Source organism: Dermochelys coriacea, chromosome 7, assembly GCF_009764565.3.
Source record: "Dermochelys coriacea isolate rDerCor1 chromosome 7, rDerCor1.pri.v4, whole genome shotgun sequence".
NCBI lineage: Eukaryota > Metazoa > Chordata > Testudines > Dermochelyidae > Dermochelys > Dermochelys coriacea.
The window spans coordinates 107,929,665-107,953,637 of NC_050074.1; the positions used below are offsets into that span (position 1 = coordinate 107,929,665).

Genomic DNA, 23,973 nt, shown 5'->3' on the forward strand with positions numbered 1-23,973 from the left:
ATCCCACTAGTTTAAAAAAAAAATCAAAATTTTCCATACCAAAATGTCAAGTTGTCTCAACCAGCTACTACAAACATACATACATTTGGGGTTGCTTTGCATTTCAGACCAAGAAAAGCTACCAAAAAAGAGATATGTTTACCATTAAATAACTGCCTTTGAATGATAGAGGGAAGGAGAATATGAAATGTTAGTACTTCTTAGCATTGTGGGTTCTAAATCATAATTAAAACCAGTCAAGTGTATCAAACTGTAGTTTTAAACCAAAGCAATTTGTTTGTAATCCTTTGCTTCTTCAATGAATTTATTGTTTGGAAAGCCCACACACAAGAACTGCGGATATTAATGTAAGGTATCTCATACTCACACCACATGTCAGCTAAAGCAGTTCTGTTATTTTTGATTCACACTCAGCATTTCTATACCTGCTTATAGCTGGGATCTGAGAACTTGCATCTTCACTAATATCCAGACCAGCAAAAAGAAGATTATTGGGCCCAATTTCTTGCTGGGATTCCCCTTTCTTGAAATTAGATACTACTGACCAGCTCTCTCTGCCAGAACTGGAGCAGGAAAAAGAAAAACACTCACTACATGGGTTTTTACAAATATATTTGCTGTTATTTATCTCAAGATAACAAGAGTCTATCAACTTTGTATAGAACATTTTCAAAATATCATCACATTCTTCCTGATAACCTTTGAAATTAGTACACTGACAGGATCAAATGCTGTTTGTTATCACCAGATAACTCGTTATCACCAGAGCAACTCCACTGAAGTCAATGCAAAAAACTGAGAGCAGAATTTAGCCCATATGCTTTACAGCATGTGAACTGGATTTCTGGATATTCATGAGAAACCTCACCAAAATTACAGTAGGCTAGATCAATCATTAACCCATCAAAAGCCACAGGAAGGTCATAGTTAAGCAGAAAATGTGACAGCCTTGTTCCTACACATTGTCTCCTCTTGTGGGTAGGGTTTGGCAGGCAACAGAAGGACAAAACTCCATCCCTAAGAGGTCCTGAGATCTGTGGGTCTCTAGAAAAACCCATAAGGTATAGACCTTGTGAGAAACTTCCTAGGTCTCCTCTGTCCCCACATAGTGGCAAAGACCTATCTGAAGGCTGGCTGCAGTGGCTTTTCACATCTGAATGGCTGGAATAAAAAATACTCTAAGGAAGTTTGCAGCAGAATAATGAAAAATGGCGGGAATTGCAAGGACAGCATTCCTCTCCAGGTCTGCTGGGAGATGATACTGCTGAGAACATTTCTGTACACACTTTCCTGCCTAGATATAGCTCCCAACCCCAAGGAACTTTAACTCTGTGGAATTAATGTAGAGGGCTTTGATAAGTAGAGGGAAGTGTTGCTATGAAGATAAACTCAGTTTCCTCCCTCAAATAGATTTATATTTGAGGGACAAGTGACATTCAGCCACCAGAGACTGAGCAAAAACAGATTTATGGCCATCTGAGCAGGTTTACTCTCTCAATTCATCCTGTCCATGACAAAAACTGGGAGGACAAGGGGTTGATGTGCCCCATAGTGAATGTAATTTAAAGAATATCTGGAAATCATTTTGACAAGAGTTGGTTGAAAATTTTCATATTTAAACAAACCAAGCCCCCCCACAAACTTGAAATTATATTTGCAAATTCCCTCCCCCTTCATTTTTTTTTTATCAATCTAAAGGCTGGTCAAATATATCAAGTTTCAAAATTTTGATTAAGTTTCAAATTTAAAAAAAATTGGGGGCAAATGTCATGAAAATTGTTTTGAAAATCCATTTATTTCTTCTGAACTCTTGGATGGAGTCCTGATGATTTACTTTGCTTGAACTTTTTGCATTGCTTCCAGTTATCTTCCTTAAGAATGCAACAATAATGTTAGCCTACAGTTAACTGCTGAACTATGCAGAGATTTAAACTTTCTGATATATCAGCTGTTGCTCTTTAGAACATTTTCCCCCTTAAGGACTCATTTGAGGATGTCAAACTCTGTTACAAATATCAGCATTTTAAGCCTTCAACACACATGTATTACCATCCCCATTTTACAGATGCAGAAAATGATGCGCAGAGAGGTTCAGTGCCTTGCCCAGGCTGACCCATTTGGGGGCTTGTCTACATTGTGGAGTCAAGTGCATTATGGGTATGTGATTTCTAAAGCTAACATGTAGACCCTAATGGTGTGCATTAAGGGCTCCCTCGTGTGCGTTAACGTAGGACTGTTTCAAACAGCACTGTGCTAAAGTGCACTAGGGAAACTTTAGTGCACACCACCTCTATCTGCATGGACCAATTAATGTACAACTCATCAGTGAACTTTAGAAACCATACTCCCATAGCGTGCATTGCTGTACCGTGTAGACAAGCCTTGATCAGGGACTAGAACACATATTTCTCAGTCCCATGTTTTAATTACAATACCATCTTTCCACTAACCTTTTTTTGTTACACAATTGGTAATGGTTTGAAAGGGCCCACACATAGATATTGTAGTGGAGTTTTGTATGTGTTTTTCTTAACCATGTATAAAGGCTGAAACTGTATAAATATAAAAAGGTGCTTTTTGATAACTGAAAAGAAAAAAATATATTTCACAATAATGCTTTGGAACTGGGAATGAAACAGCAGAGAGAGCAAGGAGGAACTACTACATGCTAAAGATCTTGGAAGTTAATTATGTTATAGATGTGGGTACAAACAGTTCTCCCCAGTTGTAATGAGCACCACTAATAAAAACGATGTGTGCGTGGAGATGCATTTTCAAATATATACCCCTCATTTCACCAGTTTATAATACCCGTACGCTTTAAAAATGTGCTGGCTACCATGCTATTTAAAACATAGTGCCAGCCATTATTAATCCCCAACCTACCCAATTTCTTTCTCTCTCTGATCCTAAAGTACACTGAGTTTTAGAAACAGGAAATTGAAGAGACAAGGCAGGAAGTGCCCACATAATACATCAAATGGTAACTTACAACAAGTTTAAAATAATTTTTAAGAAATTTAAATTTTCATTAGTTATCCCAAGCAAGTGTGCTGTATAATGATTACTCAAGCATAAACTGGCTAAGACACTCTATACACTAGGGAAAGAATCTGCGTAGCTGCATGTGGTATGTGTTAACCACAATAATAAACAGAGAGGAGAAACATGTGCCTTTGAAATTCTCCTCCGCCTCAAGTTTATATCACAACTTGAGTTAATTTTGCCAAACTAATGTAAATGACACATCTGGGGCCTCACTGATTTTGAAGATGCATATAGACACTTTGTGTGATATTAGGAACTAATCCAAGAAAGAACATGTTTTCATGTACAGACCTGGTCAATGATATTAAAGTGATTCCACATGGCAGAGACTCATTCATATATCGTTAGAAAGTGCAACACTTCATTAACTTAACTTTGTTAGCAAGAACAAAACTGGGAATTTGTCCCACAGGAACTATGTCTATTTATTTATCCAATAAATTTTTGATGGAAACTTTCTTATTAAAACCAGTTTTGACTGTTGATGTTTTTTCATGCCGCTTGCCAATTTTGCTATTAAATGATACTCTGGGGCAGATATAGAATGTGTTATGGAGTTTTGTCACAGACTCTCTCATTCTTAACTCCCTTACATGAGTGCTTTGAATAACTTGTGTAGTTATGGTCATATGATTCTTTTTCTGTAAAATATTGTATGCATTGAATCATAATAATCAATGGAATTCTAAAGCCTTCAACACAACGGCAGGCACAAGACAGCAGCCAAACAGATTTTAAAACTGGCCTCCCTTGGGTAAACCTTTTTGCTATAAAGCTGGTTCCCTTGGCTACCATTTTTGGAAGCCATCAGTGATAGCCTCAGGCTATGTCTACACTATGCACCTTTTAATGACACAGCTGTGCTGCTACGGCCATGCCACTAAAAGGTGTGCTGTTTGTCGGAGGGAAACAGCTCTCCCGCTGACAGAAAACTTTCACCCCCAACAAGTGGCAGTAGCTTTGTCAGCAGGAGAGCGCTCCTGCCGACAAAGCAGTCTTCACACCGGTGCTTTTTATCTGCAAAACATTGGTCATTTGGCGGGGCGGGGAGGGATCTTTTTTTCATACAAGTTTTTCACAAAAGTTTTGTCATTCAAGTTCCAGTGTAGACAAAACCTTACTTCTTAGGCTATGTCTACACTACACAGCTTTTAGCAACAAGGCTGTGCCGCTACAGCCGTGCCGCTAAAAGCGCACAGTGTAACCGCTGTTTGTCGACAGGAGAGAGCTCTCCGGCTGACAAAAAACTTCCACCCCAATGAGCGGCGTTAGCATTGCCGGCAGGAGTGCTCTCCTGCCCACAAAGCGCTGTTCACAACCGCGCTTTTCATTGACACAACTTTTGTCTTTCAGGGTGCTAGTTTTTTAACACCCCTGAAAGACAAAAGTTTTGTCTTTCACTTGCCAGTGTAGACAAAACCTTAATGTCTGTGCTTGTGGGAGCTTACATCCAGCCTGCCGCATGACAATAGAGATTTGTTGTGTGCTCATTCCCAATTTGCATTATCACTTAGAAGAAGAAAGAGATGAACTAAATATCTTGGATAGTTTGAGACACTATTGTTCTTACAGTGTTGGATTATTTTATTTGGCTCTTGATGAGTCAGGAACCAGTTTTGAGAAATTTGTGTTCGTAAGGGGGTTCCTGTTAAAACATATTTGCTACTACCTGACTTTTGTATAGTAACTCCAATTCACAGTCACCTTACTAATGTAATTATATGTTATAAGATATACTGATTACATGAAGAAGAATTTTTGCAAGTTTTCATTATTTCTGCAAGACTTCTTAAAATTAAATTGAATCATTTGCCTTGGTATTATAACAAACACCACAAAGGGCCAAGTTCTGATAGGCTCTGGAAACAGAGCTCCCAGAATGAGTATACTAATACACTACAAAAGCACCGTATTCTGGGTGAGATCAGCTGACTTGCAAATCCCACACATATACTGATTCTGCTATGGTCTTTCAGTATCCACCCATTGTCTTTTGTTTTATACTTAGATTGTAAGCTCTTTTTGTTCTGTGTTTGTACAGGACCTAGTACAGTGGAGTCTTGGTCCATGACTGGGGGCTCCTAGGTGATACAAGAATACAAATAAATAGTAATAATAAATAATGATAGTAATAGCCAGAGGGCTGTGAGAAGGGCAGGGCAGCCCCACATAAATAAATTGGTTGCTCCACCTGACCGTCCACGATGTATGTTGCAGAGGACGTGCAGAGCAGCGTCTCTCTAGATCTTTCACAGTTCAGACAGCCAAATTTTGTTCTATCAAAAAACATGTTGCATGTTTGGTAGGGATTGGAAGTGGTTACATTTATAACACTATACGACTTTTAAAAAGAATTAAAATATAATGTAGTGTATAAGTATGAAAATAATTTTTATCTCTAATGTTTAATGATAATCATTGTTTCCAGTATTTTGTTGTGTCCTCTCACCCACCACCTTTTTAAACATAATTTTGGTTAAAACGTTAAAAATGTAAAAAAGCTGCTGAGAGAGAGAGAGAGAAGGAAGCTATTGTTGGTGGGGAAAGAGGAAAGTCTATGTGCATATTATAGGATTTAATTACTGCTCAAGAAGAATGTACTCAAATGGTGGCTACTTTATTTTATTGAAGAAGTGTCCGTGTAAATACAATTGCAAAAATCCTCCCCCGCCCACCACAGTAAATAATTCCTGCCACTCCTTGAGAATGGTAGATATCGTTTGCATCCTGAGTCATGCTTATGATTTGGAAAGAATGCAACCCTGTTGAAATCATGCTGGCATTAAACAGTCTCCCCATTGTAACAGCTGAAAACGTTACTAACATCAGAAAAGAAGAATTCAAATTCTCCTTAGATGGTATCAGTGTCTCAGGGGAAAGCAGTCTCCCTGTGTTATTTAATGAAGTCCAGGTTCTGTTACCCTCTGCCATCCTTAATCACACCACATAGTACTTAACTCCTTGAGTAGTCCATTGACTCCATGTGATTATTCAGAGAGTAAAGTACTACTCAAGGTGAGTAAGGGTGGCAGAATCTATACCTAAATTATGGCCTTTCTAAAACCTATATTATACACATACTAACCACTGTACTTAGTCATATTTTAGCACCTAAAAGACATTGCTCAGTATTTTTGTGCCCCAGGAAAGGTTTTATTAGCATGAACAAAGGAGATTTAGATGAACAGTTATTATGGTAGCTAGAGAGTACTAATTTACAATGATGTATTTAAAAAAGAAAGATAATTTTAGTTAATGTTAATATCCTTTGCTTTTTGATGTGCTATTTTTCAGACCATCTGATTGTCCATGAGTAAGACAGATTTTAAATATTTATTGCCCACTAACAAAAAGTCTGGTAACGACACACAACCAATCTCTCAAATAACAGAGCTTAATGTTACATTCTGAATATTGACCATATGAAGAAAGAAAGGCCATTTCCTACCTTGTAGCCCTTGTAGTTAATGGTGAGACATTATCAGGCAGTGGTGCAGCAGCAGTTGCAGGTAGAAGATTCAAGACGTCTTGACCACCAGATCTTTCTGTACTCTTCTTTTCCTGTTTTTTCTTTTTTATATCTTGCCCATTACCAGGAGGCTGGCCTGGTTCCAGAGCCAGGGCTGAGGAAACATTCTGAAACATTAAGGAAAAAGGTCAAGTAAGTATCTCATAATAAAGTCTAGAGCAGTGCTTCTCAAGCTATCTGATGTGGGGACCAGCAATTTTTTTTTCCAATGTGCGCGCAGACTGGCAGCCGATGCCTCGCGGACTGGCACCGGTCCACGGACCACCACTTTGAGTAGCACTAATCTAGAGTACATAAGATTCTGTAGACCATTATGTAGCTTCCATCATTTTGTTCCATACAGTGACAAAACTTTTGAGTAGGGTAACTATGATGGAACTCAGAGATTCCATCCTTAAGCCATTTTCTTTTCCTAACTGTATATTGAACAGAGGGAAATTGTTGAGTCAAAAATAAATATAAGAAAAAGGGCATAGATAGAAGAATGCAACAACTGTTCAAGCCTGAAACTGCTCAAGACATTTACTGGCCCAAAGAGGTGGGCATCTTCTCTTTCTCAAGCCCAGCAAATTCTTCCTTGTGCTAAGTACATTTACAAGGATCAGAAGGAAGAAGGATGGAAACAAGCTATAACTTATTTATTCATAAAGGTGACAAACAATTTGCAAAATAATATAAAAATAAATCAGCATAAATCAGCCTAGGACCCAAAGCAAGATATTCAGAGCCAGATTTCAAATTCTCCCCCATATTACAAGAGAGTGTTCAGATCCAAGGTTTGGCATTGGATAATTGAAGTTAAACAAAACAAAACAAAACAAAAAACAAAAAAAGGAAGGCCTGATTCTCCTCTGCGGTGTACCTTGTGCAATCATTCACACCCACACAAAGTGGGTTTGAAATGTCATTCTGACTTGGTAACAGGTTATACCCACTTTTCACAGCTGTAAATGGATGTCAGAGGAGAACCTGGCCCAGAGCACGAGCAGGCTCTACTGAGGATTCGGCAGGCCAAGCATGCAGCCTTGCTGGCAGCACAAGAGATCATATCAATATAGCATGAATTTTTATTTACAGTAGCTTTCCATAAGCCTGAGTCTCCCCACTCACATTAGTCTCCCCACTCACATTCCTACAAATGGAAAAGGTTTCAGATATTTCAACATATTAGCTTCCCGGCTGACAAACCTGTATTTCAATTCACAAGAGAAGCTGTCCTAAGTATTATTTTCTGCATGAAGGCTGCCACTGTCCCACCCACCCAACTGAAGCTTTAAGGGTATGTCTACAGTGCTTCTAGGAGCAAGCCTCCCAGCTGGGGTTGACGGACTTGTGGTAGCGGGGCTTGGGTTAATGTGCTAAAAATACCTATGTAGACATTGCAGCTCAGGCTAGGGCTGAAGCTCTCAAGCCTGGGGCATGGTGGTGGTGGTAGGGGGGAGGGCTTCAGAGCTCAAGTTTCAGCCCAAGTTGCAAGGTCATCGCAATATCTACACACATTTATTTACAAGAACCATTCCTAGATGGCACTACGATATGTTATCCGTTCAGAGTCGAATTCTGCCTGGACCTTACTCAGTGAAGGGAGGGTACAAAAAGCCTTCCTACACCTTGCACCATCTATGCAAAAGCCACCAAAGGTGATGAGCAGAGAGGACATGGGGCCATTTTTCTGGACCTGCTACTCACTATGGGGTCAGTCGATCTGGCTGGCTGCATAAGATAGAGGGAGGAGAGGTAAGTTGAATCCCCAAAAGTGATACATAGGCAGGTACGCATGTTTTAAGTGCCAAGATGCTCTGGGAGGAACTGCCTCCCCAAGGCAAAATGCTTCTTGATGCGCCCCCTCGGGTGATGCAGCCAAAGGGCCCAATCCTGAACCAGCAACTACTAATACGAATCTCTGCATCTGCGTGGAACCTCATGCGTATATAAGACTGATTTCTAGTTCTGGGTTTTTGTATTTGTATTTTCTTCATTGACTAATGAAGTTGATACATTTTAATTATAGAAAGACTTTGCATATGAAACCACATTTCTTTCCATGTTAACATGCTGTGCTGTCATGCCAACACAGACTTTTCACATTAACACTCTGCACTGTCACACCAACACAAACTTTTCATGGTCAGAGTGGAGAGCCAGAGACACTCAGTTGGGATAGGCTGACGGCTCTAGGGTTGTTTATTGTGTGTACGGACATTCAGCTTGTGGGCTTTTCATCGGTTTGGGTTTGTATATGGCTCCTATCACTACAGTATCTGAGTAGTTCCCAAGATTTAAAAAGAAAATTTCTTTCTACCAGAGTGGTGCGTATACATATGTGTGTGTGTGTGTATGAAGAATTCACTGAGAGAAAGGAATATTAAAGAAATGTGTTTTGCATTTAATTCGGGAAACCGTGATCTCTGTCTTCATCTCACTCTTGCAGGAGCAAGCTGTACAGCCTAAGTCCCAATCACCTGAATGTTCTGACTCCCACACTCATGAACCTTTCTTCTGCTGGTTGACAGTTTCGTAGTTCCAGTGGAACAAAACCTTGCACAACAGTTATGGTCATGGCAGGAAAGGAGCTCTCAGGGAGCTAGGGCTAATCTCTTGGAGGTCTTTGCACCATTATTCTAAAATCAGTCCTTGAACTGGACTTAATTAAATGGAAAGCAGCGCAGAGAGTAGAGTACCAGGGTGATATGCTCACAGCAAGCTGTGCTGTTAAGCAAATAAACTGCTGTGTTTTGTACTAGCTGTAGCTTTTCTCAGTGTCTGTGGCTTTACTTCTACATATGACGAGTTGCAATAATCAAAACCCGGTCACAAATACGAGTATCATAGTTGGCAGCTCTCTGTCCAATAGGATGGAGCGTAATCATCAGATGGATGTGGGTTGTTTTTTTTTTTGCTGCCACAACTATTTGGGCCTCTAGTAGCACAGAGAAACATAAAAGAACTCCAAGGGAACAGATCAATCTAACAGTCGTTGTGCAGATGCTTTCAACAGTTTGGGGATGTTACAGAAGAAGCTTGTTCTTCTAAGTACTTTTGTTGGGACAGGATTTTATAATTGTACTATAAAAATTGATGTAAACTTTGAATTAATTCTGTCAGCCACCCTTTTTGAATAACAGAAGGGAATGACCGTCTGAGACTGGGATCTGTTTCCTATATGCATTATAAACTGCCCTCTAGTCATTTCTTTGGTTTAAGGTTTACTAAGTAAAAGATGGGATCTTGTATTGTGTCTATGTTAATTAGATTAAAGGAATGTTGAAGGTCTGAGCCACTATGTAAACTGGTTTCAGAGTAGCAGCCGTGTTAGTCTGTATTCGCAAAAAGAAAAGGAGTACTTGTGGCACCTTAGAGACTAACAAATTTATTTGAGCATAAGCTTTCGTGAGCTACAGCTCACTTCATCGAAAGAAAATAACAGAACGCCACTAGCCATCACCTTCAGCCCCCAACTAAAACCTCTCCAACGCATCATCAAGGATCTACAACCTATCCTGAAGGACGACCCATCACTCTCACAGATCTTGGGAGACAAACCAGTCCTTGCTTACAGACAGCCCCCCAATCTGAAGCAAATACTCACCAGCAACCACACACCACACAACAGAACCACTAATCCAGGAACCTATCCTTGCAACAAAGCCCATTGCCAACTCTGTCCACATAACTATTCAGGGGACACCATCACAGGGTCTAATCACATCAGCCACACTATCAGAGGCTCCTTCACCTGCGGATCTACCAATGTGATATATGCCATCATGTGCCAGCAATGCCCCTCTGCCATGTACATTGGTCATACTGGACAGTCTCTACGTAAAAGAATGAATGGACACAAATCAGACGTCAAGAATTATAACATTCAAAAACCAGTTGGAGAACACTTCAATCTCTCTGGTCACTCGATCACAGACCTAAGAGTGGCTATCCTTCAACAAAAAAGCTTCAAAAACAGACTCCAAGGAGAGACTGCTGAATTGGAATTAATTTTCAAACTGGATACAATTAATTTAGGCTTGAATAGAGACTGGGAATGGATGAGTCATTACACAAAGTAAATCTATTTCCCCATGGTATTTCTCCCCCCCACCACACCCCCCACAGTTCCTCTGATATTCTTGTTAACTGCTGGAATTAGCCTGCCTTGCTTGTCACCATGAAAGGTTTTCCTCCTCCCCCCCCCCCCCCCCGCTGGTGATGGCTTATCTTAAGTGATCACTCTCCTTACAGTGTGTATGATAAACCCATTGTTTCATGTTCTCTGTATGTGTATATAAATCTCTCCTCTGTTTTTTCCACCAAATGCATCCGATGAAGTGAGCTGTAGCTCACGAAAGCTTATGCTCTAATAAATTTGTTAGTCTCTAAGGTGCCACAAGTACTCCTTTTCTTTTTGTAAATACAGGATGACCCTCTCTGAGGTGTTTTGGAATGTTTACATCAAAAGATACACCAATTAAGGAGTAACCTGTCACAAACTGACACAGCAAAATCCACAAAAAAGAAAAGTACTTGTGGCACCTTAGCGACTAACAAATTTATTTGAGCATAAGCTTTCATGAGCTACAGCTCACTTCATCGGATGCTGTAGCTCACGAAAGCTTATGCTCAAATAAATTTGTTAGTCTCTAAGGTGCCACAAGTACTTCTTTTCTTTTTTGCGAATACAGACTAACACGGCTGCTACTCTGAAACCAGCAAAATCCACAGACTTCAACAAAGAAAAAGAACTATAAGAACAGCGTGCTTTGCCATGGGATTTTGGGTTCATCTTGCCACTACTCCAGGCAGTGGCGGATTAATGATTTTGCCACCCCTAGACCCTGAAATAATTGCCGCCCGACCCAGCAGCACCCCGCCCCAGTTCACCTCCGCCTACGCCTCCTCCTCTGAGCGCACCGCCGGGTCCTGCATCTCCCCGCTCCCTGCCAGTGCTTGTGCGGAAAACAGGTTAGCGAAGGAGGGGGGGAAGAGAGGGGAATGCGGTGCGCTCAGGAGAGGAGGCGGGGCCGGGTTGGGGATTTGGGGAAGGAGACCAATGGGGTGGGAAGGGGTGGGAAAGGGAGGCGGGGAAGGGGTGGAGTAGGTGCTGGGGCCGTGAACTGGTGCTGGGGGAAGCAGCCTCTGGCTACTATTATAAATTTGCTGCCCCTGCAATTTTGTCGGCCTAGGCATTAATATGCCGCTGACTCCAGGAGCATCGGATCGCGACCGACAAAGCCCGCCTCCCCTCTTTGACCAATCTGGCTCCCCACTAGATTGATCCAGACTCCAGACTGGTAACTATAAAAACATCAACTGGCAGGACTGTGTGCATGATGTATGTGTGTGTGTGACTGAAAAGCATATGCTAACTGTTGTATTTTCAATAAATATGGCGCATTTGCCTTCTCTCTTATAAAAGATCCTGTGTGCTTTGTATAGCATAACAATTTCCTCTTCTTCTAACATCAACTTAATGTTTCCTGGGATCAATTTTAGTCAACTGCTTTAATCAAGGTGCTGACTTCAGCCAATAAAGGGGGAGACTGTGCTCTCTGTGTTTAATGTAGATAGAAGTGGCTGTTGTCTGCTTGCACTAAAACCTGTGTAGTCTCCCCAGATCTCCCAGCGCCTTTATATAAGTGTTGATCAGGATGGGAAAGAGGACTGAGGCTATTGATATTCCACAGTTGTGGGTACTGCATGTGGAGAAACAGTTGCTCACAATGACCATTCAGGTTAAATTGGAGATATCAGAATGCTAAATCAGGAAACTGAGATTACTTAAAAAGTTATTAGATTGTACTAGCGCTTTGGGACAGAGACCATGTCTCCCTCTGGATTTGTACAGCAACTCGCACAATGGGGCCCTTATTCTGATTGAGCCTTTTGGCTCACCTTACAAATCATGAACAACAACAATCTATGCACAGGAACCACGGGTAGCTTTCAGCACTACATTTTCTGTCAGGATGTCCCACTTTCAGGCTCAGGCAGGTAGAGAGGAATGCAGTGATGAATTAAGGCATTAACCCACTATGGTCCTGGTATCTATTCCTCATTCCTAATTAATCTCTTTCACAAGATCAGCTCTTTAACTCACAAGTCTCTTTCAAATTACAAATCCTCTGTGTCCTACTGACCTGAAGTCATCCCACTTTCAATGCCAAAGGGTAATGGGGGATGTCTCCTATGTACAAAGCCATTTATCAAAACTGTTCCCTATAGAGACAGCTTATGTTCTCTAAATTTACAGCCAAAGCCAATGAATCCTGAAAGTAGCATGATTAACCTGAAGTTAATAAATAGGGTGGACCTGATTATGGTATTGAAAAAAATTCTTGCTCATCAGCATGTTAGATAGCAAAATTACCAAAGTATCGTCACCAAAACACATAATACTGGTAGTAAATACTCCTGATCAAAAACAATGTTGATGTCCATGTTACGCATTTGCAGCATCACAACCTGATTCTTCCAGATCCTGTATGGTGTCATATTGCACTGTCATGAACATCCAATTTTACTAGAAAATCTGTTGCTTCCCAGAATACTTTGGGACTAGAATGATTTTGGCAGGGTTTTGTGTTGTTTTATATGTGACATCTACTATTCCAGGGATCGGCAACCTTTGGCATGTGGCCCATCAGGGAAATCTGCTGGCGGGTCGTGACGGTTTGTTTACCTGCAGCATCTGCAAGTTCAGCCGATCGCAGCTCCCACTGGCCCCGGTTTGCCGTTCCAGGCCAACGGGGGCTGCGGCATGGGCCAAGGAATGTGCTGGACGCCCTGCCCGTAGCCCTCATTGGCCTGGAATGGTGAACTGTGGCCAGTGGGATCTGTGATCGGCAGAACCTGCGGACGCTGCAGGTAAACAAACCATCCCGGCCCGCCAGTGGATTTCCCTGACAGGCTGCGAGCCAAAGGTTGCTGATCCCTGTATTATTCATTACCACAACTTATAGGTTTCAGAGTAGCAGCCGTGTTAGTCTGTATTCGCAAAAAGAAAAGGAGTACCCGTGACACCTTAGAGACTAACAAATTTATTAGAGCATAAGCTTTCGTGAGCTACAGCTCACTTCATCGGATGCATTTGGTGGAAAAAGCAGAGGAGAGATTTATATACACACACACACACACACACACACACACACACACAGAGAACATGAAACAATGGGTTTATCATACACACTGTAAGGAGAGTGATCACTTAAGATAAGCCATCACCAGCAGTAGAGGGGGGAAAAGGAGGAAAACCTTTCATGGTGACAAACAAGGTAGGCTAATTCCAGCAGTTAACAAGAATATCAGAGGAACAGTGGGGGGAGGGGGGGCTGGGAGGGAGAAATACCATGGGGAAATAGTTTTACTTTGTGTAATGACTCATCCATTCCCAGTCTCTATTCAAGCCTAAATTAATTGTATCCAGTTTGCAAATTAATTCCAATTCAGCAGTCTCTCGTTGGAATCTGTTTTTGAAGCTTTTTTGTTGAAGGATAGCCACTCTTAGGTCTGTGATCGAGTGACCAGAGAGATTGAAGTGTTCTCCAACTGGTTTTTGAATGTTATAATTCTTGACGTCTGATTTGTGTCCATTCATTCTTTTACGTAGAGACTGTCCAGTTTGGCCAATGTACATGGCAGAGGGGCATTGCTGGCACATGATGGCATATATCACATTGGTAGATCCGCAGGTGAAGGAGCCTCTGATAGTGTGGCTGATGTGATTAGACCCTGTGATGGTGTCCCCTGAATAGTTATGTGGACAGAGTTGGCAATGGGCTTTGTTGCAAGGATAGGTTCCTGGATTAGTGGTTCTGTTGTGTGGTGTGTGGTTGCTGGTGAGTATTTGCTTCAGATTGGGGGGCTGTCTGTAAGCAAGGACTGGCCTGTCTCCCAAGATCTGTGAGAGTGATGGGTCGTCCTTCAGGATAGGTTGTAGATCCTTGATGATGCGTTGGAGAGGTTTTAGTTGGGGGCTGAAGGTGATGGCTAGTGGCGTTCTGTTGTTTTCTTTGTTGGGCCTGTCCTGAAGTAGGTGACTTCTGGGTACTCTTCTGGCTCTGTCAATCTGTTTCTTCACTTCAGCAGGTGGGTATTGTAGTTGTAGGAATGCATGATAGAGATCTTGTAGGTGTTTGTCTCTGTCTGAGGGGTTGGAGCAAATGCGGTTATATCGTAGCGCTTGGCTGTAGACAATGGATCGAGTGGTATGATCTGGATGAAAGCTAGAGGCATGTAGGTAGGAATAGCGGTCAGTAGGTTTCCGATATAGGGTGGTGTTTATGTGACCATCGCTTATTAGCACCGTAGTGTCCAGGAAGTGGATCTCTTGTGTGGACTGGTCCAGGCTGAGGTTGATGGTGCGATGGAAATTGTTGAAATCATGGTGGAATTCCTCAAGAGCTTCTTTTCCATGGGTCCAGATGATGAAGATGTCATCAATGTAGCGCAAATAGAGTAGGGGCATTAGGGGACGAGAGCTGATTGATGATGAGAAACAGATTGACAGAGCCAGAAGAGTACCCAGAAGTCACCTACTACAGGACAGGCCCAACAAAGAAAACAACAGAACGCCACTAGCCATCACCTTCAGCCCCCAACTAAAACCTCTCCAATGCATCATCAAGGGTCTACAACCTATCCTGAAGGACGACTCATCACTCTCACAGATCTTGGGAGACAGACCAGTCCTTGCTTACAGACAGCCCCCCAATCTGAAGCAAATACTCACCAGCAACCACACACCACACAACAGAACCACTAACCCAGGAACCTATCCTTGCAACAAAGCCCGTTGCCAACTCTGTCCACATATCTATTCAGGGGATACCATCATAGGGCCTAATCACATCAGCCACACTATCAGAGGCTCATTCACCTGCGCATCTACCAATGTGATATATGCCATCATGTGCCAGCAATGTCCCTCTGCCCTGTACATTGGCCAAACTGGACAGTCTCTACGTAAAAGAATGAATGGACACAAATCAGACGTCAATTATTATAACATTCAAAAACCAGTTGGAGAACACTTCAATCTCTCTGGTCACTCGATTACAGACCTAAGAGTGGCTATCCTTCAGCAAAAAAGCTTCAAAAACAGACTCCAAGGAGAGACTGCTGAATTGGAATTAATTTGCAAACTGGATACAATTAACTTAGGCTTGAATAGAGACTGGGAATGGATGAGTCATTACACAAAGTAAAACTATTTCCCCATGGTATTTCTCCCTCCCACCCTCCCCTCCCCCACTGTTCCTCTGATATTCTTGTTAACTGCTGGAATTAGCCTACCTTGCTTGTCACCATGAAAGGTTTTCCTCCTTTCCCCCCCCCCCTGCTGCTGGTGATGGCTTATCTTAAGTGATCACTCTCCTTACAGTGTGTATGATAAACCCATTGTTTCATGTTCTCTGTGTGTGTCTGTGTGTATATAAATCTCTCCTCTGTTTTTTCCACCAAATGCATCCGATGAAGTGAGCTGTAGCTCACGAAAGCTTATGCTCTAATAAATTTGTTAGTCTCTAAGGTGCCACAGGTACTCCTTTTCTTTTCACAACTTATAGGTTACCTATGTGCACACATGTTAATTTATATTATGTACTTGCTTATATTACAGTAGCGCCCAGAGGCCCCTGCCAAGGTTAGGTCCTCTTTGTACGAGGCATATAGGAAGGTGCATTGGGCCCTGTCCCAATTATTTTATAACCTATTAAACTAAGAAGCAATGAAAAATGTGTGTAACAAACAGTAATAGGAAGAGGGGTGAGAGGACAAGAACAAAAGTAATGAGAATATGATTCCACAGTCTAGCTATAGGCACAAATTGAAAGTCATAAATCATTTAGAAGTTTTTTTTCCCCACTGTAAATAAGTATGAGAAAATCTTCTGGACTAATCCAATTCAGTTTAGAATGCTGGCTCTAATATTTTTTCTAAATATCTTTCTATTGTCAGTGACTTAGTATTTAAGAGATTATGGCCTATAATCAGCCTTCAACTTTTCCTGTACCACTCTAATTGGCTGAGGGTAGAACTTGGCCATGTTATATATTTTCTGAATATAGCTGTTCTAACAAGCATAAAGTGCACATAGATGTATATATTGGCTCAATGGTACTCAGCAGTTTGAATGCAAATCTCATTCTTGCCCTGACATTCCCACACTGGCAGGTGTCTGGAACATCGTCAATGACAGGAAAATAAAAAACACTTCTCATCTAGTTAGGAAAGAACACATAGCCAGGCAACTAAATTTTCAATATCTAATATTCAATAGCTAACAGGGCCCAATATCAGGATCTTAAAAAAAACCCACAACAATCAAGGTGTAGGTCTTTAAACCAAAAGGTGAGCTTTACCTTTTAAGTGATCAAGAACTGCATTTTAAAGTAGGTTTGTGTTAGCAGATTTCTAGTTCACTGTTACTTTTCCCTCATAAAAGGATATGCACCTTGTGAGTCTATGCCGAGCGGCAGAGAAACAAAATTCAACTGTTTTGTCAATTTGTTCAGAATTCAATCACGAAGATATGCAAACAAATTGCTGTACTAGATTTTCCCCTCAATACATTCTTGTTCAGGTAGAAAGTTACAGGATCGGATTCCACCACAATTCTTTTTTCACCATGAATAGCGTTCATTACACAAAATGTACAAAAGAAAGCACGCATATGAAATTAAAGATTACTACTTGTTTGACCTCTTGAAGTCTCTGAAGTGATTTGACACTGCAATTTCCACTGCAATTTAACCAGTCAGTGGAGCATGACATTTTCTTTATTTTTATTCAATGATAATTGATGAGAATTTTTTTAAAAGACTTTTTAACCCATTAAATCAGAAAAAAGTCAGAGTTAAGAGTGACTGACATTGAGGATATACAAATATCAGAAGAAACAGCAAATATCTCAATACTGCATTTTTCTTTAAGCCTGTATTATACTTAAGGGAGTAAACTTATTTCTTCTGGAAAAGGAAATATAATAGGGACTGTATTTAATCCTTCCAAAAGGACAAGGCATATGAAAGCACAAGGCATATGTACAAAGATCAGCTTTCAGTATCCCAATAATTGTTTTCTTCTGGTGCAGTCTGTTTGACCAGGGGCTAAAGAGACCAATGATTTACAAGAATAGTCTATTATTAAATGATTTTAGAATCCAAGAGATTTAAATTATCCAGTAAAATCCACCTTTATACTATGGCAAACATTATTGAATCAGAAAGTTGTTTTAATACAACATTGGATTCTATTCACAATACGGTTCCCTGAACACTCATTGAATCTCCCAGTCTGATTTAAAGCCCTAGCAACAGCATTAGCTGCTGCCATGGTATTGTATTACAAAATTCCAAGAGGTCTGACAGTTTCCCCAACAGATCAGTAAGCTCTTGATCAGGCACCACTAAAATGATAGTTTTTAAAGTAGAAATTTGTACTTAAAACACAAGGAATGGGTGGATGCTATTTTTTTCTTTGAATGAAGGAAGTTGCTTCCGTTTAAATCTTCCCCTATGGTACATTCCTGCATTAAACACACATCCTTTTATGGCAGTTGTTGGAACATGCCATCGTTCTGACTCCAGTTGAAAGTAATCTTTGAAGAGTTACACTCAGTTTCCATTTCTCATAGCTTCTAATAGTGTTTATTGGGAAGGGGAAAAAAGAGATGGAACAAAGCTTTGAAAGTCTTAATCAATAAACTAGATCTTACCTTTTATTTTCTTCACATCTTCCATTGCTCTTTTCTAACATGAGCTACAAATTATTTCTTAGATTACTTTAAAAGTTTGTCTGTTTGAATCATCAGTTCATTCACTCCAAGTCAACAACTTCCTCTGTAAGAAGCTTATGGTGAACAATCTGACTGCAGGTGAATGCTGGGAAGTGGACCAAAGGTCATCCCCATGGTGTCAGGAATCAGATTTCAGAAACAACTGCCAAGCTGACCAAATAGGGAGGGTAACACATGTTAACTGTTAAAGACAGCAGGCCACACATCTTTTCAGCCAAATGGTTTGCACATGTGTGACTTAGCAGGCCATTATCAAGTGAAAAAAATGTGTACATGACACTCTAAAAAAAGGTTCATCTGTAACACTTTGCCGCCAATACACTGCTCATTTTACTGCCTTGAACTGATTGCAGAAAAGGGTAGTGGAAAATTTGTTCATCAAAAACTCTGAATAGTAGAGCATTCATCAGTATTCTTGTTGTACTTACGAATTAAATCAATTTCTGAAAACTGCAGCCTAGCCCTTGTGAAAAGAGTAGGCTGCTGTTCATAGTGCATCCAATACACAAAGTGGGATACTGTCACATGCCTGAAACACTAATCTAATAGCCTAACAACTATTAGACAGGAGTGCCGCGCTCTGTGTGTGTGTGTGTGTGTGTGTGTGTGTGTGTGTGTGTGTGTATTAATGTTCCATCTACACTATAAAACTGGTCAGAAAAAAAGGGTTTACAAGAGGGATTCTTGAAAAAGGTTTCTGATAACATAGTTGTGTCAATCATGTGGATGAGAAATCACTAGGGCTGTCGATTAACCATAGTTCACACGATTAACTCAAAACATTAATTGTGATTAAAAAAATTAATTGTGATTAATTGCACTGTTAAACAATAGAATACCAACTGAAATTTATGAAATATTTTGGATGTTTTTCTACATTTTAAAATATATTTATTTCAGTTACAACACAGAATACAAAGTACAGTACTCACTTTATATTATTTGTATTACAAATATTTGCACTGTAAAAATGATAAACAAAAGCAATAGTATTTAGTTCACCTCATACAAGTACCATAGCACAAGCTCTATTGTGAAAGCACAACTTACAAATGTAGATTTTTTTGTTGTTAAATAACTGCACTCAAAAACAAAACAATGTAAAAAACTTTAGCGCCTATAAGTCCACTCTGTCCTACTTCTTGTTCAGCCAATCACTAAGACAAACAAATTTGTTTATATTTACAGGAGATAATACTGCCCACTTCTTATTTACAATGTCACCTGAAAGTGAGAGCAGATGTTCGCATGGCACTTCTGCAGCAGACACTGCAAGGTATTTACGTGCCAGATATGCTAAACATTCAGATGCCCCTTCATGCTTTGGCCACCATTCCAGAGGACATATGTCCATGCTGATGATGCTCATTTAAAAAAAAAAGTGTTAATTAAATTTGTGACTGAACTCCTTGAGGGAGAATTGTATGTCTCCTGCTCTGTGTTTTATCTGCATTCTGCCATATATTTCTTGTGATAACAGTCTCGGATGATGACCCAGAATGTCTTTTTAAGAACTCTTTCACTGCGCATTTGACAAAAATGCAAAGAATGTACCAACATGAGATTTCTAAAGATAACTACAGCACTCAATTTAAGATTTAAGAATCTGAAGTGCCTTCCAAAATCTGATCAGGGCAGGATGGGGTGCATGCTTTCAGAATTCTTAAATGAGCAACACTCCAATGCGGAAACTACAAGACCCGAACCATCAAAAAAGAAAATCAACCTTCTGCTGGTGGCATCTGACTCAGATGATGAAAATGAACATGCGTTGGTCCACTCTGATCTGTTATTGAGCAGAACCCATCATCAGCATGGACACATGTCCTCTAGAATGGTGGCTGAAGCATCTGGCATGTAAATATCTCGCAACGAGGGCAACAACAGTGCTAGGTGAACACCTGTTCTCACTTTCAGGTGACATTGTAAACAAGAAGCAGGCAGCATTATCTCCTGCAAATGTAAACAACCTTGTTTGTCTAAGTGATTGGCTGAACAAAAAGTCAGACTAAGTGGACTTGTAGGGTCTAAAGTTTTATGTTGCTTTATTTTTGAATGGAGGGGTTTGTTTTTGTTTTTTTGTTTTTTTTACAAAATTCTACATTTGTAAGTACAACTGTCATGATAAAGAGATTGTACTACAGTTCTTGTATTAAGTAAATTGAAAAATACTATTTACTTTATTTTTACAGTGCAAATATTTATAATAAAGAAATATTAAGTTAACACTGTACACTTTGTATTCTGTGTCGTAATTGAAATCAATATATTTGAAAATGTGGAAAACATTCAAAAATATTGATATAAATAGTATTTTATTATTGTTTAACAGCACAATTAACAGCAATTAATTTTTTTTAATCGCTTGACAGCCCTAAAAATCACTTTGTAAAAATGGTTGTTTGAACAGAGTTCCTTGCAAGGTCAGGTCCATCATTTGCATTTTTGTCCCATCCTTGGTGGCAAGGTCACTATACTTTACTGCAATCTCCTCTGCCAGGTAAATGGTATTTTTAGTACTGAGATCTTTGGTGTTGTCAGTGCCTTAGATGAAATTTTATTGTGCTGTATGATATTGCAATAACAAATGGAGCAGTGGCAGGTGTAGCCTCCCGTCCCGTGTTGATGGGTGAACTCTTCCTCATGCAGCAGCACCCTTCGCCGCAGCACCATAACCTTAATCCTAGCCCAGCATGGAGGGGAAGACCCAGGAATTCACCCAGAAGCGGAGGTTCCTGTCCCATCGGAGATGGTCCAACTCCCTACTCAGGGCACTGCAACCCTGCAATCAGGCCAAACCGGAGCAGCTCTGCAACCACATGTGCCAATTTGCAACCTGGAGTAGGAAGCCAGGCCCACCCCACATCTGGGGTGAGTGCAGGGTGGCTCATTCTCCAACACACACACCCAGGCCTCCCTTCTGCACCAGTCCGAGATTAGGGTTGCGGGGTGGGAGGGCAGAGTGTGCTGCTGCAAGTGGAGTGCCTCCAGGTCACAACTTCTGGAGCAAAGAGAAGCACATTGGGAAACTTTTAGGGCACCTCAACAGGGTCGACACAGCCAGTTAGTGCCCACTAGAAAGACCCCCACTGTGTGCACTAAGGCACCATGTAGATAAGCCTGTAGTGAACTCAGAAGTTGCTGCTAGACAGAGCTCCAACATGAGGAGTTCTCTACCAACATTGCAAAAGCAGTGGCAGTTTTGTGGAGGCAGGGATCTTTTTGTTCTGTCAGTGGCCCAAGTACAATGGCCTTGGTCCTTCACTAGCCTCATAGGCACTATGGTAATGCAAATACAATCATCATAATAATAAATAATAACAACAACAACAACTCATGCTTTATATCAATGTGTCTTAAAAGAAACTTTGGAGGGACTACCTCTGTGGATAAAGCAATTCAGCTTTCACAACCCTTCAGTCTTTAGTCTCCCTTATAAGAGTGCCAATTATCATGGAGGTTTTTCCATTGCATTTTATAATTGACACTAACAGGACAAAGTTTAGGCAATTGTGATATGAAAGCAAAAGCAATTTTAAAATTCTGCTCTGAGACTTTTTATCTTATGACCCTATAGTAGCGTGTTATTTTCCTCCTTCTGAGTCATAAATGAGAAATCTCTAACTGCGCACGTAAAAAGTAAATAAAATAAATAAATAAATGAAAATTTTAAAAAATGCTGTGCTTCCATATTCAGCCACTATCTTCATCTCGCTCTCTCACACACCACGTTTCTTTTTCCCCTTTCAGAAAAAGCAATGGCAGTTTGAACCCAAAGGTTGCACTCCTTGCACTGTGGGTGTTTATGACCTTTCTGCATGACTGAGGAGGCTGAACTATTTATCCCCAGAACAGGTGCAGCGCAGGCTGTGCCAATGTAAGCTTCTTCACAACAACCCACTAGTGTGCTTCAGCCCTGACCTGCATGAATGTGTACAGCAGATGCTTAAAAAAAAGTGCACTTGGGGATAAATGCGTTACAGATACAGAACGGCTCTCACATTTCCGGGCACTGCTCTGTGGTTTTCACCTGCACATGTGATCGACATCACTGGATTGTTGGGCAGCTGTCTGTCGCCCACCGGAAATTCTGGGCTTCTTGGACCTCGTGTTAGGTATGATAACAGAAAACAGCAACTCGGGCTTCATATAGGGTTGCCAGGCGTCTGGTTTTCGACTGGAAACTGCTGACCGGGCCCTTTTGGCTAAGGCAGGGGGAACCTGCCCTGGCTCCAGAAGCCATCAGCATGTCCCTGTGGCCCCTAGGCTCAGGTGTGATCAGGGAAGCTCCGCACGCTGTCCCCACCCCAAACACCATTTCCAAAGCTCCTATTGTCTGGGAACCACGGCCAATGGGAGCTGTGGGCACGGTGCCTGCGGCAATGGGAAGCACACAGAGCTGCCTGGCCCCACCATGTAGGGGATGGCCATGCCGGCCGCTTTCAGGAACAGCACTGAGCCAGGGCAGGCAGGTAGCCCGCCTTAGCCCTCCTACGTAGTTGACTGGGAGTCGCCTGAGGTAAGTGCCGCCTGGCTGGAGCCCGCACCCCAAACCCCCAGCCCTCTCCCGCACCCTAACTCCTCACCAGACTTCGCACCATAACCCCTGCTCCAGGTCGGAACCCTCTTACGCACCCAAACTCCCTCCCGGAGCATGCACCTCAACCCTCTCCCGCACCCCAACCCCTTGACCCACTCAAAACTCCTCAGCCCCAGCCCAGAGCCCCCTCCTACGCCCCAAACCCACCCCAGAGCCTGCACTCTCAGCCAGAGCTCTCACTCCCTCCATCATCCCAACCCCTGCCCCAGCCTGGTGAAAGTGAGTGAGGTTGGGGGAGAGCGAGTGACGGAGGGACAGATATGGAATGAGTGGAGGGCAGGGCCTCGGAGAAGGGGCAGGGCTGGGCCTCAGGGAAAGGGCAGAGAAGGGGGAAGGGCAATTAGAAAGTTGGCAACCCTAGTGACAGTTGCTGTGTTTTTAAATGCCTAAAGGGAAGCACAGTGACTGGGCTCCCCTGGAGTGCCAGAAGTCATTGTGCCTCCCACGGCTTTCCCCTTAGGAAAAAGTGACTCTGCATAGCAGCTACTTGAAGTGTATTAAAAACTGTGTTAAAATCCCAAGCTATCACTTTAAGGGTGAAGGGTTTCCTGGTCCTGCTTGTGTAACACTGACAGATCCCAGGTGGTTAGCGGCTGGGATCAAACCTGGGATCTCTGGAGCTTAAGACATGAGCATCTACAGCATGAGCTAAAAGACGTGTCTCTCTTAGCATGCTTGTAGCAGACTCATCGATCTCTAGTGCCACATCAAAAAGGCATGTGTTGCACTTGCAGGCTACAGGACTCCATCTGGACCTACAACAGTCAGGGTATGTCTACAAAGCAATTAAACACCCTGTGGCCAGCCTGTGTCAGCTGACTTGAACTCATGGGGCTTGGGCAAAGGGGCTGTTTTAGCCCAAGCCCCCGAGCCCAAGTCAGCTGGCACGGGCCAGCTACAGGTTTTTAATTGCAGTGTAGACATACCCTCTGTCTACAGCCAGCCAAAAGGTCAGGTAGGGTGAGGTGTGCCTCTGTTTTATTGAGTGGCCTGCGCGCTCTCTCTCTC

General features: G+C 41.7%; 1 protein-coding gene across 4 annotated transcripts in view; it reads right to left on the bottom strand.

Moving 5' to 3' along the window:
- The window catches only part of TACC2 (transforming acidic coiled-coil containing protein 2), a 180,784-nt gene that overhangs the window by 152,143 nt on the left and 4,668 nt on the right, over positions 1 to 23,973 (bottom strand). For all 4 annotated transcript variants that reach the window (XM_043518272.1, XM_043518275.1, XM_043518274.1 and 1 more), the window contains exon 3: positions 6,497 to 6,684. In XM_043518272.1, coding sequence (XP_043374207.1) covers positions 6,497 to 6,684 — 188 coding nt within the window. The remainder of the gene's footprint in view (positions 1 to 6,496; positions 6,685 to 23,973) is intronic.